Genomic DNA, 17,183 nt, shown 5'->3' with positions numbered 1-17,183 from the left:
ACCTGGTTGAAGGACCATGGTATCCCTGTTCTTAATTGGCCAGCAAACTCTCCTGACCTTAACCCCATAGAAAATCTATGGGCTATTGTGAAGAAGAAGATGCAATACACCAGACCCAACAATTCAGAAGAGCTAAAAGCCACTATTAGAGCAACCTGGGCTATCATAACACCTGAGCAGTGCCACAGACTGATCGACTCCATGCCACGCCGCATTGCTGCAGTAATACAGGCCAAAGGAGGCCCAACTAAATACTGAGTGCTGTACATGCTCATACTTTTCATGTTCATACTTTTCAGTTGGCCAACATTTCTATAAATCCTTTGTTTTTATTGGTCTTCAGTAATATTCTAATTTTCTGATATGATGAATTTGAGATTTTCATTTGTTGTCATTTGTAATCATCAAAATTAAACAAAATAAACATCTGAAATATATGAGTTTGTATGTAATCTATGCATATAATATACAATTTTCACTTTTTAAATGGAATTACTGAAATCAATCTATTTTTTCATGATATTCTAATTTTATGACCAGCACCTGTATGTGCTCACCTGAGCTCCAGCTTTGCCACCTAACAATGCACTTCTTGCCCAGCCTGTCAGTTTAGGCAGGCAGCAATGTCTTGGTAGGTTTGCAAATATTTAGGTATCTTAAAACTGTTGAATGATACATTAACAATGTCTAAAACCTGGCGTATTCTTTATAACCTAATGCAGTTTTAAATGTATCCATAAAACTATCACTCTGACATTTCTGTTATGTTTAGATGTAGTTTGTCCAAAAAGTGTGGCTTCATGTATTAGCTGTATTAAGAATACATGAGAAAAATGTAGTTTCTATCTACTAATGAGTTGATTGCTGGAGGAAATTAGATGAATTTAACCTATTTTTATATTTAAAAAAGAAATAAAATATGCTAAACTTACAAGTTTAAATTGCAAAGCTTCAGTTAACACTATGTGTTAACTGAAGCGTCTTTCCACAAACTTTTAGATAATGAGTCAACAAAGAGAGTCTAACAGCTGTTTACACCTGGTTGGTGTTTTCTACACACAAATAGAGCTCAAGAGTCTTCCCATAGGACAGAAAACTAGAAGCCAGACAATGGCATCTGTCTTACAACCAATGTGCACTTAGCTGCCTATTGGAGTGCTTTTGTCACAATGGTTATTTATCCTGAAATCTCTAGCACAACCACAGCACTTTCATCATTTTTGACACTCTTAATCCCAACACCCTCCTTCATATCCACCATTTAGCCCTTTTCAAATAGAGTAAAACACTGCTATCTCCTCTCCCCACGTGTTTGTTAAGAAACTGTTTATTTTTCTAAAGAATCATCATAAAAGCTTTAATCACTTTTATTTATATTACCTCTTCTTTTAGTAATAATATTGTAGTCAACATTTCAAAATTACCCTGTTTACAAGAGATCTTGTTTGAAAATTGAATAGCTGATATCTGACTACAAAGCTCTTCTAATTTTAACAGCATGAGAGCTTTTTTTGTTGTGTCTGTTACTCCTTTTCCTCTTCATCTTCTCCTCTTATCTGTCCATCTTTTCTGTCTATCATCTCTGGCTTAATTAAAGCCATGGCTGTTCTTCTGCTTCAATACAAAGTCAGAAGGAATCAACACGCCACAGAACCCAGTGAAGAGAAGGGTAGGGGGAGCACAGAGGATCCAGTTGCAGCCACCCTATACCTCCATCGTTTTCCTGCTTTCTTGGCTATCCCACCACCGGCCTGCTCGGTCCGATGTAAACCCAAAACTATTCTGGTCCGTGCTCAGCTTCAAGTATAACCCTGCTTACCCTCCTGTGAACCATACCTTTCTGTTAACACTTTGCTCACAAACTGCCAAACTACATTATTTATCTGTCATCATTTTGCTGTTTTCAAACAGAAGCACTTGGATCACATGTGAATAAGTTGAAAATTTGCATTTTGAGATGGAACAATGGGAAAGAAAGGGAAGATAAAGCCCTACTGGAATGAAAATATGGAGGGGATCAAGTGCATAGTTGCTGTCAAAAGCTGAAAATGGCCTAATTCCCCCTAGTTAATCAGCTGATTACTAACTAATCCTCGCTGACTAAAAACAGCCTTTATAATTGCATAAATCTCCCAACCCCTCCTATCCTTTCATGTTTCTTTCCCTCGTTCTCTGCTGTGTATCTTGTTCCCAGTACCTGTCTCACTTGTCAGTTGGGGTCAGTGGGTCATCTCCATCTGATCGCGTGTCAAGACAGATTACAATCAGAGCTTTTGTGCAATGTCATATTTCATTATCTATTTGACTCATCTTACAGGTCCAAGGGTCAGCATGATTTGATTGGATGACAGAAATGATATAATTTGTGTTTAACCCTAGGCTGCGTGAGGCTCTGAGTGGTGTACTAATGCATTTTGTAAAGATGGGGCAGGCCCTCTCTATGAGCGACTAATTTGAAGTGGCCCACCGCAGAATTGAAGGAGAGCCAGAGCTGTTGCACAACATGCCGAGGTTATAAGGGCAGCTTTATCAAATAATAAACACAGCCTCACTTTAAATCCCTGATTCTCTCATGCTTTCCTTTTAAATCTGCAATTTGATGCAAGTAAATAAATACTAGTTGCTTTTACTGACAAATATCTTTCTTTCATTTCTGTTTTTTTCTTATTCCTCCCACTGGAATATATTGAAAATATATAACTTGCACTTCACTTTTCGTTTGCCTCTAATCTGCATGTTAGTAACACTTCATTTTGTCAGCTGCAACAACCCCACTGCTTTATCCTTTTTAAGACAAGATTAGGTCTTTCAATGAACCAATGTAAAAGATTGTTTGGGCATTTAATCAGCGTGTCAAAAGATGAGATTCCAGTTCATTGTTACTGCAAGGAAATGAAAATGTAGCAATATCAGTGACAGTCATGATCTCTAGCAAAAGGGTGTTGGTGGGTGGATGGGTGGAGGTGTTAAAAGATGGGTGCTTAGGTTTCCCAGTAGTTATCCAGAGTCAGTGATGCCAATATTGATACTGGTGTATGGAGGAGGTAGCCTGGGTGCCATTCCGAACTTAGTCCCGCCCACAAAGTTTGAGGTCGGGAAGTTCGGTCTGGCTCTGCTCCATAGTAGCGCGAGTATTATCGCCCACTGTCAGGCGATCCAATCAAATTGTCAGGGCGGGGTTTATACGATGATGGACAGATGACCATCAGTAACGTAATCAACCACGTGACCAATGCGCGCTTGGGTGACAACAACAATGGCTGCCGCTGGAGAGTTTAGGTGAGTAGATTCTGCTATTAGGTCTGTTCTAGAAGATATCGACAGCAAATTAATTTTAAAAGAGGAACAGAGAAACGCGATCAAGTCTCATCTTCTTATTATAGGCGTGCAACTGCACGCTTTGATTTTTGTGGACAACAACTATGCCTCGCTTAACATACGTCACGCACTCCGTTGCTCTTATTGGTTGTAGGTCTATCCAATTGAGTGCAGAGGCATTTTTTTGCCTGGTTCGTTCGAAACATGCCCCATAATCACAGCTCTATGGAGCAGTATCAGACTCATATTCTGACTAGAATTGAGTCGGACTACGTCAGGCTATGGAGGAGGGGCTGAGCAGTGAAAAAGATGAATAAGGGATCTAAAATTTCAAATGAGGACCCTAATCAAACCTATTGCCTGACAGGATGAATCTAGAATTACAGTGTTGCTTTGGTAGAAATAGAGTAGGCTATTACTTCCTCTCTGTCCCTTCCTGTAAGGAGGAGCCCTGTCTTATTAATGGGGGGGGACCTTTTAAACCTTGCTCATCGGTGTTTCATTGTCTGCTAAGCAATGCTCAAAAGGAGCCACTGTTTTTGCTGATTTATGACTTGACAGAAAATGCAACAAAGCCAACAAACAGCAGCTGGTAAACTTAACTGCACAACTGTTGTCTGTTTGCACCCCTGTTAGAGATTACCATTTGTGTGGAGACAATCACGCCACTGTGTCTGAATGACAAAACTAATTATTGTTATAAGAAGAAGTAAATGGACAAAAACAGCAGAATAAACGGGTGGTGGATGAGTACTGACTGATTATCACCATGTTCAAAGGGACAAAGGGAGCGCTGATGGTGCAGTCATCCAAACAAACATGCATTATTCTGAGAATTGTTAGGATCCTGTCACCCTCAAATAACACTGCTGATAACTCTAAGCTACACCCAGAAAAATAGGGTGGAGGCATGTAGATAGGGAAAGTGGGTCATATCTGCACATTTAGGGTAAATGTGAGTGTGCAGAATTAATTCTCAGTTTTTCCTGCAAATTCCTGCTATTCCTTAATAAAAAGCATTTGTAAGACAGTGTGTTCTATCTGGCTGTGCATCTCTGTGTGTGTTTGCTGTTGTGATGTCAGCTCTTCTTCTGTTTCTGCTTCAGAGTCAATGAGGCTGTGTATCAGAGGCTGGCACAGCTGGTGGGAGCAGGAGACTAACATCTGGACCCTCGCACTCCTGGTGCCATTGTTAATAAGAGGTTGGTTGTGAGTGGAGGGGAATGGAGGAGACAGCTCTCGAGTGTCAATGAACCTCCCTGTCTCTCACTGGTATTGTGCTGCAACTTGTACTTTGTCACAAAAAGAGGTTCCACAAACAGACCAGAAATGGTTCACCGAAAGTAGAACTTTCTTGATAAGACAGTTTTAGTGGAATTACATGTATTCCTAAGTTCAGGAATTTATCTAGTCAAATTTAACTCAAGATCTCTGTTTTTTCCAATATTATTATTTTATTTTTGATTGAGGTTTTGTTTTTATTAATTTAGATATCTAAAACTGTTGGACAACATGCTCATATCTTTCCTTATGATGATAGCAACCTTTTCCAACCTGCAAAATCAACTGACTTAAATCCAACCCTATGATGTTATTCGGGTTTGAGCGTCAGAAAATACTTAAAATTTCCAGCAAGCAAGTTAACCTTTTTTTTTAGTGATAATTTTAATAAACTCATTATTAATGATTAGGGGTGTAACCGATTCTTAGAGTGGTAGCAGATGTGTGTTTCAATTACTTTAGGCCACTTGAGCTGTAATCTTCTAATCAGGTGTGGGGCAGCATGTTCTTTTCTAGTAACTCACTTTAAATGTGTCAACGCTTGTTTTGCCCTGTTCCTTTTACAACACAGAACTAAGTAATTTCCCTTTACGAACAGTATAATATTGAGGGAACAAGTTTCAAACAAATGTTGCTTTTAACTTATCTTCAGATGAAACCAATAAGTTTTATTTATTGCACCAGTCGTATGTAATGATGTTGGTTCACATATAGATTTGATGCTGCTCTTGAGTGTAAATCAGTATTTTGCAACTGATATTTCTAAGCATCTTGCCACATACATACTTCCTTTGAAAGTTACTGCTATATTGAAAAGGTTTGATGGGAAAGGATCATTGCAGTTTGAAATCAGAGACTTTTAAAAAACTAACAACATAAAGGTTTTGAACTTACACTTCCTGCCATTGAACAAAAAAGAAAATATTCCATAACATAAGTTACACATGGTATATAAATTATATCTTTAAATCAGGGAAAATTGTGATTTTTTTTCCCCTGTTATCCAAAAGATGCTATGAAAACTTGCATTACTCAAACTGCTGTGTTTAAATGGGAAACAGGTCTAAAGTAGTCATTGTTAAAGTAATTGCTTAAGTCTATTCTTTGCAAAAAAAAAAAAAAAAAAACTCTAAAAGCATTCACACCAATTAAACTAAGATATTAATAATAAGATAGAAAAGGTGCACACCATTTCTGCCACCATCAGGGCGTTAGTACTCTCAATGAAATAAGCTGACATACCGGTGTTGGGAGTGAACATGTACTTCCAATTAGGAATTAAAATTAAATAGAATTTTAACTCACATGAGGTAAAGCTCACCTCACGTCCTTTACATGGTGGGCTGCTTGAATACCCAGTTATAAATATGTTTTTAATGTAAAACAGAAGAAATGTTTGGCCCTAGGCTCCAACATCCCTGCTTCATGCTGTTTAACGGCTTTATAAAAAGAACTTATATAACCTAATTTCAAATTTATGTGGGCTAAAGAAACAAGTCAGCATAAACGGTTTGCTTTGCATAGTTTTCACACCTTCAAAATACTGCCTTAAAAGATTAAATAAACAATTTGTTAAGTGTTTGTGGTTCAGTTTAACACTCTAATTTCCTCTTACTTTATTCTAAACAGTGTTGGGCATGTTACTTTGAAAAAGTAATTAGTTATAGTTACTAGTTACTTCTCCCAAAAAGTAACTGAGTTACTAACTGAGTTACTCCACAATAAAAGTAACTAGTTACTAGTAAAAGTAACTATTGCGTTACTTTTGCGTTTCTCGCCCCCGTAAACCTCACCACCCGGCCCCCACCTTCTCGCCGTGTGTTTCCAAAGCCAGCTGAATAGAGTGGACGACAAAGACAAGAACCTGCAGACAGTTTAGCATTTATTGCAACTCAACGTAAATGACATCAGGGGAAACGCGATGTGAAGTTTTATAACAGGGCGTTCAGATCCGGTGAGTATATGAAATAAATAACTGGGGATGTCTAATTCTGAAATCCTGTGTGTTTGGGTTGTTATAGATACTGCAACATCTATCTATCCATCTATCTATCTAGATGTATACTCTGTGTTTGACATAAAATATGGATCTCCATCCCTGCCACAAAGGCCATCAAATAATGTTTAAAATAAAAAATACAGTAGGTTGAGAAGGCAGAGTATCCATCCATCCATCCATCCATCCATCCATCCATCCATCCATCCATCCATCCATCCATCCATCCATCCATCCATCCATCCATCCATCCAGATTTCTCCCTTTCTCCATATAGGCTATCATTTCTGGCTGTTGTCAGGTTCATTTGATCGTTCACGCTCTCCATAGTTCTCCTGTGGCGCGAGCACAGAGCGACTGTTGCGCGCCTTTAGCGAGCATGCGCGTTTCCTGTCGCTTGCGCGGTGACTCTTGCCGCCTGCGCTGTGTGGAGATGCAGAGGAAACCGTTATGTGATGGGGAAACGCAGCTCTACGTAACACCGGTATTTCCATGTGGAAAACGCTGTTTTGCTGCTGGAGTCATCCTCACTCTCCATCTCTCTGTGTGTGCTGTACGTTAACACCCCCCAGCAGAAACACCCACCTATTCAACTGACAGACGGAATCTCATCCTCCCCTCTTTCATGACAAGGTGCGCACCTCTGGATGACCTAAAAAAATAATCTTTAATATCTCTTAAACAAAAGTAGCACAAACAATATTTTTTTCTGCACAAATCTGCACTAACGTTGCACTAACCATTCAGTCTATTTGCAGAGTTTTTTGACGTGGGTGGGGTGTCAGCTTCACGCAGCTGCGCACGAGTCCTATCATGAAAAAAGGTTCATTGTGCGACCTGAGTAACGCGCAGTAACGGGGTGTCTGCAATGGTAACTGCGTTATAGTTACAGTCAAAGTAATTAGTTAGATTACTCGTTACTAAAACAAGGTAACGGCGTTAGTAACGACGTTACTTTCAACGCCGTTAGTCCCATCACTGATTCTAAAGGAATTAAGGAAAAACTATCCAAGTCAAAGTTCTGATGAAAGTAGTTAGCTCAATATGCCTGAGTAGTTTTCATGAAACTTTGACATGCAATTGAAACAAAGAGTGAAAAGTGGTAATTGATTGAAATGGTCAGAAGGCCTTTGCAAACAATTTAAGGCAGCATTATTTATATCTTTTCTACTCTGGCAATTGCTGGGTGCATTTATTTACAAACTGCCATATTGGTTGAGTGTTCCACTTAGATGTCAGGCATTTAAAGTGAGGAGTTTACAAATGGCTGCTAAAATGCAAAGGTGGAATAGAGCTCTCCATAATCCTCCTGCTGCAACAAATTTGCCGGCACATCTTTTTGCTTTGTCTCTGGTCTATGCTTCGTCAGCGAATGGGCTTTAGAAATATTCTGGCAGGCTGCTCTTTGTTTTCATTTTCCCAAAAGATGTAGTGAGGGAGTGAACGAAGTCAGAAGGAGGGAGGAATAAGGTTGCAAGAGGGAGAGATGCTGAAGGTGAAGGGATGTGTAGAGGTTAGAGGAACATGCAGGAAAATAAATTGGGGGACAAATGTGAGGGGGGGATGATGGGGAACAAGGGTTAAAGGGAGTTGTGGAAGAAGTTTTGAAGGATGAATGAAGGTTTGGGGTAATGAATAAAAAAAGAAAGGGCAAATGGAAACAGAGAGGGGTGGAGTTTACCACTCCAGAAGTACAAGCTGTGAATCACACTAATGTGACCAAGCTGTAATTCAGACCAGCAGGACTGAGGCGTGAGCAGAGAGACCCCCGAATGGCAGGACTTCACAAAATGCCACCACTCTGCTTTAATCAGAGCAATGGTCAAAAGATACTGTCTCCACCAATCAGCTGGCTTCCTGTCAGTCACACACGAATGAACTTGACCAATCAGGCTTCATTGAGATCCCAGACCTGCTGGCTGAACTTTGGGCTGTGGCCAAAAGAGAGAATTACTCATCCAAACAGGAAAGGTGGAATGACTGTTTAATTCAGGGCACAGAGGGAGGAGGCTATAGATTTGTCAAAAGGTTAAACATAAAAGACTTTTGGGTCATGTTCTACAATAGCTCATCAAAAACATATGAGGTGAAAGATGCCAGAGTGCTTTAGGAGAGGACATAATTAAACTCATAGAAGCAGACTTTCAAGAAGTTGAGCACATCAACAATGTTAAAATCTGCTAACAAGATGTTTCACATCACTAATTCTCTCACTTATCCAGAGATGAACAGAAATAACCAACATTAGTGGATCCTTCTTTCAGGTTGACTGAAAAATCTAACAATACTGATGTTTCGCTTACTTTATATAAAAAAGATTTATTGAATGGTTTGAGTAGTACTCAAACTCCTTCACAGGGCAATATGTTATCTCAGAAAAATGCTAATTTACTCTGTTACTTCTTGTCTAACAGGCCGCTTGAACTGAGCATTCCATAATATTTCAGCTTTGGTGATGACAAAATGGCCACAGCCCAATGATCCCGCGGAGCTGGATTCGGCTCTGGAAGTGTTTTTGTAGTACGGCTGTAGTTTGGCAGGGCAGCATACACACACACACCCACAGCACAGACACTGTGCATGTTAAAACCACATGCAGCGTCTTGGCAGCAAAGACACTAAGCAGCAGCCAATCAATAAAACCTTGTTACGCTAATTGCAAGATCATAATCTCCGTTCCTACTTCTGCTGAATATCCAAACAGTCACTCCATTAGTCGAATTATTCCCCTGTGCAGTTTCTCCATCTCTACCATCCCCCCGCCCCATCTCCCAGTTTCCACCCCTCCCTTTCCCTCCTTTTTATTTTTTTTTCCTGTGACACATTTCTCTCAAACAGCAGTTCTGCTAAATTAATTCATAAGTCAGGGAGAACGACATCAAAAGAGAGCATTGTCAAGGTAAAGTGCTGATGAAGTTTCTTTTACTGAGCCGTGGAGGTATGAGAAGGCATCTCCATAGTGCATTATCTTTGATCGTGTTTCTGCGTGCTCTTCTTCCTAAAATCTGGCAACAGCAATTCATAGTGAAGTAAAATATTAGATAATAGAACAGATTTAAATATCAGACAGATACCTTGAACTAATTATTTTATTTCTTTAGCTCCAGACTAGGATACTAACTTGAGATGGTAATCTAGAGAAAGTTTTTTTGTGGCATCTCTGCTGGTTTATGGGTGCAGGTATTCTACTTGTATGAAGTAGACTAACAATATCAGCCACAGGATAAAACCATCAATACCATCAAAACCACAATCAAATAAATTCAGTCCATTATAGGCCAGTGTACTTTCATAAATAGCCTTAAAGTCCGCCCAAGCACTGTCCAGAACCTGTGGAGCCTCCAAAACCGTAAGATCTTGTTTAAGATTTGTCTGCTATAAATCTCATAGTAGGAAAATCGATAATAAAGTAATCTTACGAATATTTCTGTTTACCTTAAACACAGTTACACTCATCTATTAGCAGTTTGCATCTATAATCGTTACTGTTATGATTTCTTACTCGATACATGCGCACATGCTGCTCTCCTGTGGATCAAGAAAAAAATCTGCAGTAGACCTCCCAACACGTTCATATATTTTTTTGCTGATTCTTTATGTGGCGCATCTCAACAGGAAACTTCATTTATATTTACTGATTAGTCAACGTAGGCCTTTGCACCTGTCTCACTGTGAGATGCTCATTCAAGACATCAAACACGAAGGTCACAGGTTATCTTTGGTTGCAAAGGCCATCCTAGAACCAGTCTAACAGTGTGATTTAAGAGCAGAGATTTAGAACCCTGGTTTTCCCACAGTTATTCTGTAACTCCACAGAATATTTTTGCCTAATGTAATCCTTACTCTAACTGAGGTGAGAAAGGTCTGACATGGCTGTGATGTTTTTTTTTCTGACTTCCTAGATGATGTATCAATGCCTCTAATGGAAAGGTCCAACACTGTTCCTTGTTTCTCTTATTGTTATCGTTAATGGCTGTTACAGCGGTTCACCACAGTCTCAAAGCCTAAGGAATGGCTTTCTAACCTTTCCTGGACAGATGGATCTTAATGAATTCACTTCTAATATATTTCTTTAGATTGCTGCAGGATGTGTTGCAATTTAAGATATTCGCCAGCTTTAATAAGAGGGACTAGTTCTACTTTAGCTTGTTGATTGGTCTGGTGATAAAGTGTGCATGGAAACAATGAAATCAGCTTTAATTATTTAGATCACCTTTGTCTTGTATATTTTTTTATTTGAAATATTTAAGTTTGTCGAAAAAGAACCAGTTGAATAGACTATTAAGGCGTTGCTTTATCTTCTTTTAATTTAATAAGGTGAGAAGAAATTGCTACTAAACCAATGTCACGTTGGCTGGAAAGTCAGGGGCCACAGGGGCAGACAAAGAGCTTGTTGAGGGTTCTAAATCTTATTATTGAATCAGTAACATTTTATCTCTTTAATAAGATGAGGGGGTGTAAAATGAAAAACAATGTAGAGAATTAAAATATGCCCATGGGAACGTTGAAATAACAAAGACTGACCCCGTTTTTTTTGTTACTCATCACCAGATCATACGATATAAGAACTATTTCATGTGGTGTCTTTGGCAGAATTACCCAACAGCACCAACCTTATGACCTATATGAATATAATTTATGTATATACAGTGTTTTAAAATAGTTGAGCGACATTAAAGAGAGCAATTACATGTAGAAACTAAAGATAGAGACAGCAAAGCACTTTCATAAAGTTTCAGAGCAGAACTACTGACCCAAATACATTTAAATGCAACGAACAGTAAGAGAAAGAAATGAAAATATAGAAGAATTAGTCAAAGAGTGGGAATCAAAAATGACACAGAAAAAAAGATAAAAACGTAAAGTGAGATACTAAAGCAGTGAGCATAAAAAGTCAGCTTAAGGCAGTATGATTTGTTTTCATTCAAGAACGAATATTGAGAATAATGTGGCGACTGTTTGGATTTGTTTCAAAAAATCCACTTAGAAATAAAAATCTGCCCTGCAGCATTTCTCTGTTTGTCTCTCGCATCAAAATAAAAGTTTATGTCAAAAACCTGCTAAAAATATGACCGTAAACGGATCCATGCATCTTTGATGTGTTTTTTTGACCAAGCACACAGCATATAGACCATAACCTGTTGTGATATACAGTTATCTAAAAGGTCTAATCTATGGCAAAAATAAAACAATTAAATCAGTAAAATGGTTACATTGACCTGCCTGCAATACTGACATGGAAGAGTTTCAAAACTAAAGTGTGCTGAATAAAAAAAAAAAAAAGGGAAAAGACTGAATTGTAAAAAGTAACTAAAAAAAAGCTCTCTCTTTAAATAAAGTATTTACAAAGACCAGTGGTGTGAAGTCTAAGTATAAATACTTTGTTACCTTACTGAAGCAGAAATCTATACTTTACTGGAGTAATTAGTTTTTAGAAAACTTTTTAGTTATACTCTTTAAATTTTGCAATTATCTATACTTTCTATTCCTAATATTTTCAAAAATAAACTCTTTGTTATGCTTCATTAATGTTGATTTTCATGATGGCCTTTGGTGTTTAAAAAAACGAAAAACCATCAAAGTATTTTGTTTTATCCAGACAATTTCTTTTTCAGGAATTTGTTGTTTACCACATACTGCTTTACACTGGGAAATTGATCAAATTAAGTATACAGATGGAAATGTTCCTTTAACAGACTAATGCAGTATAGTATATGTCCTTAACATTTTTTCTTGCATTACTTTTACTTTTATATTTTAAGTAGTTTCAAAATTAATACTTTTTACACCTCTGACAAAGACCACAGTATATATAAATATTTTTTTATCATCAATTTCCTCCCAAACTCATTTGAATAATGTTTTGAAGATTAAGTCGTTATCTTTTATTTTTTGTTGTTTTACTTCTAATCCAGTTTATAGCTCACCATAAAACTGCGGTGACCTCAGCATTATATCAAACTCTTTTTGCTTTAAAACAGAGCATCCTATCAGTTTGGGAATATTGTTAGATGAAAATCTTTCCTAACCTAATTTACCACATCAACATTAGCACCTTTTCACGGTTTGTCTTGTTTGCTATTTTCGAGAAGTTGCACAATTAATTCAGGGACACAATACAGCGGAATAGTGCGTGATCATTAAATTGAAATCTCTTTGGTAAATTTATTGTAGCAGCAAGGAGTTCAGTGGCTGTTATGTATTTTCTGTATTTCATTTTCAGAGTTTGTGTGTCCACCCTTAAGGCTTCCCTGATTTGAGCTGTCAAAGGGAACGAGAGGCTAAACTTGGTGAAGCAGAGAATAGAGCAAGGCACATGTCAAAAATTTGAAGATCTAGAGTAAACAAAGTATAACACGAAGCAAAACAAAAATCTTCTCTTATCACAGCCTTCCCTACTCATAACTCTTCTACTTTTTTCTTTCTTGCTCATTTAAACTCTAGCATGTCATTTTTTGTCAACTGGTCCTTCTATAATGCCAGGCGTAGTGATAAAGTATCCTGTGCTGAAAATACAACACTTTGTGCAAGAAAAACTAATGTACCTTTAATTGGGTATTTAGATAGATAAAAAAAAGGGTAATAAAGGATGATTTTTTTTTAAAGAGTGGTTGTTAATCTTGGAAAACTGCCACTGAAAATCATTTATAATGAACAAATGTTGTTAAAGGCATGCAGGTAAATTTAAAGCTATAAAACCAGGCATTGTTGCATCTGACAATGGGCTGCGAGACAAACTAAACGCTTAGAAAACAGCAAAGAACTACAGCTAATGTGATTTACAGACTGGCTTTTAATAACTGCAATTGACAGGGACAAATTTCTTGCTTTCTTGTGTTTGTCAAATGGGCTTATTCCTAAACTCCACAAATCCTCCTGTCCAAACACAACCATATGGTCGCCCAGCTGTTCATGACCAGCTGTGCTACAGTATTTCTGGAAATGTCGCCATGTCCTGTTGCATCTCCCCTTCATTCCAACTCACTAAATCTTCTGCAATGAGGCCAGAGCAATTTCCATGTGGGCTTGAAATGCAAATAAAAAAAAACTGTGCTAGTATAATTGTAATGCAAAAAAAATGGGAATTCATATGTTATAGTGGAAGAGTTTGGCTTACTGTATTCACAGTACACTGAAAATAATTATGCAACCGCTTTTGGCATTTACTTAATCATATTTAGTTACTTTAACGTAATTGTTTTATTTCCTACCCTTCTATTGTGAAACGCTTGTGTTAAAGAAAATAAATATCATCAAGTAAATGCCAAAAGTTGTAGCATTATTTTTTTCAGTGTAGGATGTAACCAGGAAAGTTTTTTTCCTTAGAAAGCTGTATTCAAATCTTTCTGTTTATTTCAAAATCAATGATATAGCAAGTAAAAAGCATACAACGGTCTATTTCCTTTGAAAAATTACATCCTTCAAAATCTAATGTGTTCTCAAAGACAATATTTTTGGCAGTTTCCGGCTTCATTTCAATCTATAAAATGACAGTAAGTAACATGTTTTACATGCAATATGCCATGCTAATAATGTCATGTAGTAAATGCTATTCCCACCAGATTTCTCAAGGTGAATCAAGATAGCTTAAAGATAAAGAAAGTAAATACAAATACTGTTCAAAATCTATCATACCCATCTTACTTTGGGCTTTCGATTTTATCAAATAGTTAGCCAAAAATAGGACATTTGTATAAAGTATGTAAGAAATTAAGACTCACATGGTTAGGTGGGAGGAACTCGTGGTTGTTTTCATTCATGTACATGTTTTCACCATCAAACTGTAAGAGAAAGAAACATTTGTTAAAGAACACAAACCTCAGTCAGTCATTGGAGATGCTAAAACAATGTAACACCACAGCCTAATGACTGCAAGTCCTTGGCTTACAGACCCTGATGCTCTGGTGGATGTCAGTAATTACAGTTCATTAGAGACATATATAATTAAGCCCTGTCAACGTGTGTAACTCACACTCTACGTCTTTTTTTATGCCCACAGCTTGTGTGTGTGTTTGCATAAAAGTTTGCGCACCTGACTGTAGTGATTCCCACGGCGTCACAAGCAACAAAAGGGGCAGCCGTGATAATCACAACACTGAAAGCTCAACATCACTCCAGCAGGATGTCGAGTCAACAAGTCAGAAACGTATTCACTCATTGTTGAAGGACAGGTCTGTATTAAATCAGGGAATTTTACAAAGTGTGTCTCCATTTGTGCCATAATTGCATCAAGGTATAATAGCACCTAGCAGATGTAAGTATGTCAAAAATATAAAATGGTCAGCAAGACATACATTTTATTTTTTCACCTTGAGCATCGTGTATGCGTTGTCATTGCTGACACTGTTGCTTTCTGAGACGCAAAACCTCAGTTACTTTCTGCAGATTCATAAACTAACTTAACAGCAACACTTATGTTGAAGTATGTTTATAGCATTTGACAGACGCTATACAGCCACTCGGTACGTTGACCCAGATAGTGATGATCTGTAAGAATTTCCAGTACACAAATTTAACTCAAAGACACATTTTTTAAATACTTTCTGAGCAAGAGTAAACATATTCTGTTGTGAATCTGTTTATTTTGCATGCAGCACAGTACACCTGGAATTCGCAGCTTCATGGGAAAATGTGTCAACAGGACTATTACTGTATTACACTTCACAAATCTGGCCTCTTTAGAAAAGTGTCAAAAGGCAAACCATTGCTCATAGAAGGTGTAAGGATTTCCAAGAGTAAAATTAGTCTTTAAAAATTTGCTCCAGGGAGGATGAGAACAAAGCTGAGCTTTTAGGCCTACACAGGGATGAAAGGAGTTTGAAATTATTGCTGATTCTATATAAGTAAAAGCAAACCAATGTGCTCATATTTTATTCTAAATCCCTGCATACATTTTAATTTAAATTTCAATTCAGTTTATTTATATATCACCAATTCACAACACATGTCATCTCAAGGCACCTTACAGTTCTCCAGGTCATACAGTCAAATTGATTCAAAGTTTTCTATCTAAGGAAAACCAGTTGATTGCATCGACTCATTGACTATAAGGCAAGTCCCTCACACTGAACTGGCTTGTGGCGACAGTGGAGAGGAAAAACTCCCTTTTAAGAGGGAGAAGCCTCCAGCAAAACCAGGCTTTAGTGTGAGTGGCCATCTGCAGAGGCCGACTAGGTTTCAATTTTTTTGTGGTGTGCAGACCAATATAACCTCTATATAACAGCTGAGTCACACTTTTGTTCTTCAGATTTAGAGCCTTTAGCTTCTAATTTTTAAATGTTCAAGAATAAAAGTACATATAACAAAATACATTTAGAGCACTCCAATATTACTGATTAATTCAAAAAAAAATTCTAGATAGATGGATTTGCTTGATTGATAATATTGGTAGATTAACTTTATTGATCCCAACCTGGGAAAACTTTTTTATTTATGAATGGATATTAGAGAGAACTAGTCAAGGAAATGTGCCTTTTCGTGTGGCCCTATCCAGAGATCTACCATAAAACAATGAAATATTTATTCTGGATAGAGTAACAGGGATTCCTTTGGAAGGATTTGAAGAATGTTTTGAATTGCCTATCCTAAGCTGGAAGAAACAAAATCCTGAAAGTTAGACAAAAGCATTTTTTACACTTGGCTGTTGGTGTTGTTCAGGTATAGAGTTTAGTCGCAAGCACAGAGAAAGTCAAGCACCCAGTGCACGGTGGCATAGCTGATGGAGCCAAGGTTGTCAGAGTTGAGCACGCACAAGACATGTATTGAACGAGCGTGTCTGAGAAACTACACACCTCTATCACTGTGTGCTGAAGTTAGAGGCATAAAAAAGACTTTATTGCAGGAAGCATGTCTTCCCGGTACTAAATACTGCCCCTAAATATTTGTCTGGGGGTCAGAACCTGACTGCTCCAGCGTACTGTCACCCATGTTCGTACTAGGGCTGCAAATAACGATTATTTTGCAAATCAATTAATCTGTCGATTATTTTTTCAATGAATCGATTGATAATCGGATAGCAAAAAAGTCCTTAAAGGAGACTTTTTCTTAATAGAAATTAAACCAGGTGAAACTGAAACATTCCCCCTTTAGGAGTTCTGAATAGAGTATATTAACAGAAGAAAAAGACCTTTCTCTTAATTGCAAAATGTTTACATTTATTTTTCCAATATAGGTATAATTGCTGCTCTAAGTGGGTTGCTCTGTCAGCTAAAGGCATGTTTTACAGTCTATATACACCAGTTAATGATTATTTGTTTACTAAATTAGTTGACTTATTATTTCGATAATCGATTGATCGTGATTAATTCGATTAATTGTTTCAGCCCATGTTCTTACATACAAAGTGTCTTCAGAATGTAATTTTGTCAAAAAATGACTTCTACAACATAATAGCTATGGACACCTAACAACAATTGTACAATACTCTGTGTAAGCCTCACACATGATATTCTATAAAATACACAGGTTCGAATTACTAAACATGTGTATTGAATTAATATGCATGGAAGCAGGCAATTTATCAACTCAATATAAGAAATGATTATGAAAGGTGAAGTGGAGGATGTTCTTTTTCCAGGAGAAACATCAA

The 17,183-nt window shown here is 37.5% G+C and overlaps 1 protein-coding gene across 5 annotated transcripts in view; it reads right to left on the bottom strand.

The window, feature by feature from the left end:
• The window catches only part of tox2 (TOX high mobility group box family member 2), a 119,907-nt gene that overhangs the window by 43,788 nt on the left and 58,936 nt on the right, over positions 1-17,183 (bottom strand). For all 5 annotated transcript variants that reach the window (XM_038302706.1, XM_038302845.1, XM_038302772.1 and 2 more), the window contains one exon: positions 14,317-14,376. In XM_038302706.1, coding sequence (XP_038158634.1) covers positions 14,317-14,376 — 60 coding nt within the window. The remainder of the gene's footprint in view (positions 1-14,316; positions 14,377-17,183) is intronic.

The sequence above is a fragment of the Cyprinodon tularosa genome, unplaced genomic scaffold (genome assembly GCF_016077235.1).
Source record: "Cyprinodon tularosa strain WSP-4 unplaced genomic scaffold, ASM1607723v1 ctg10, whole genome shotgun sequence".
Classification (NCBI taxonomy): Eukaryota; Metazoa; Chordata; class Actinopteri; order Cyprinodontiformes; family Cyprinodontidae; genus Cyprinodon; species Cyprinodon tularosa.
This window is presented reverse-complemented; position numbering and strand designations above follow the sequence as displayed.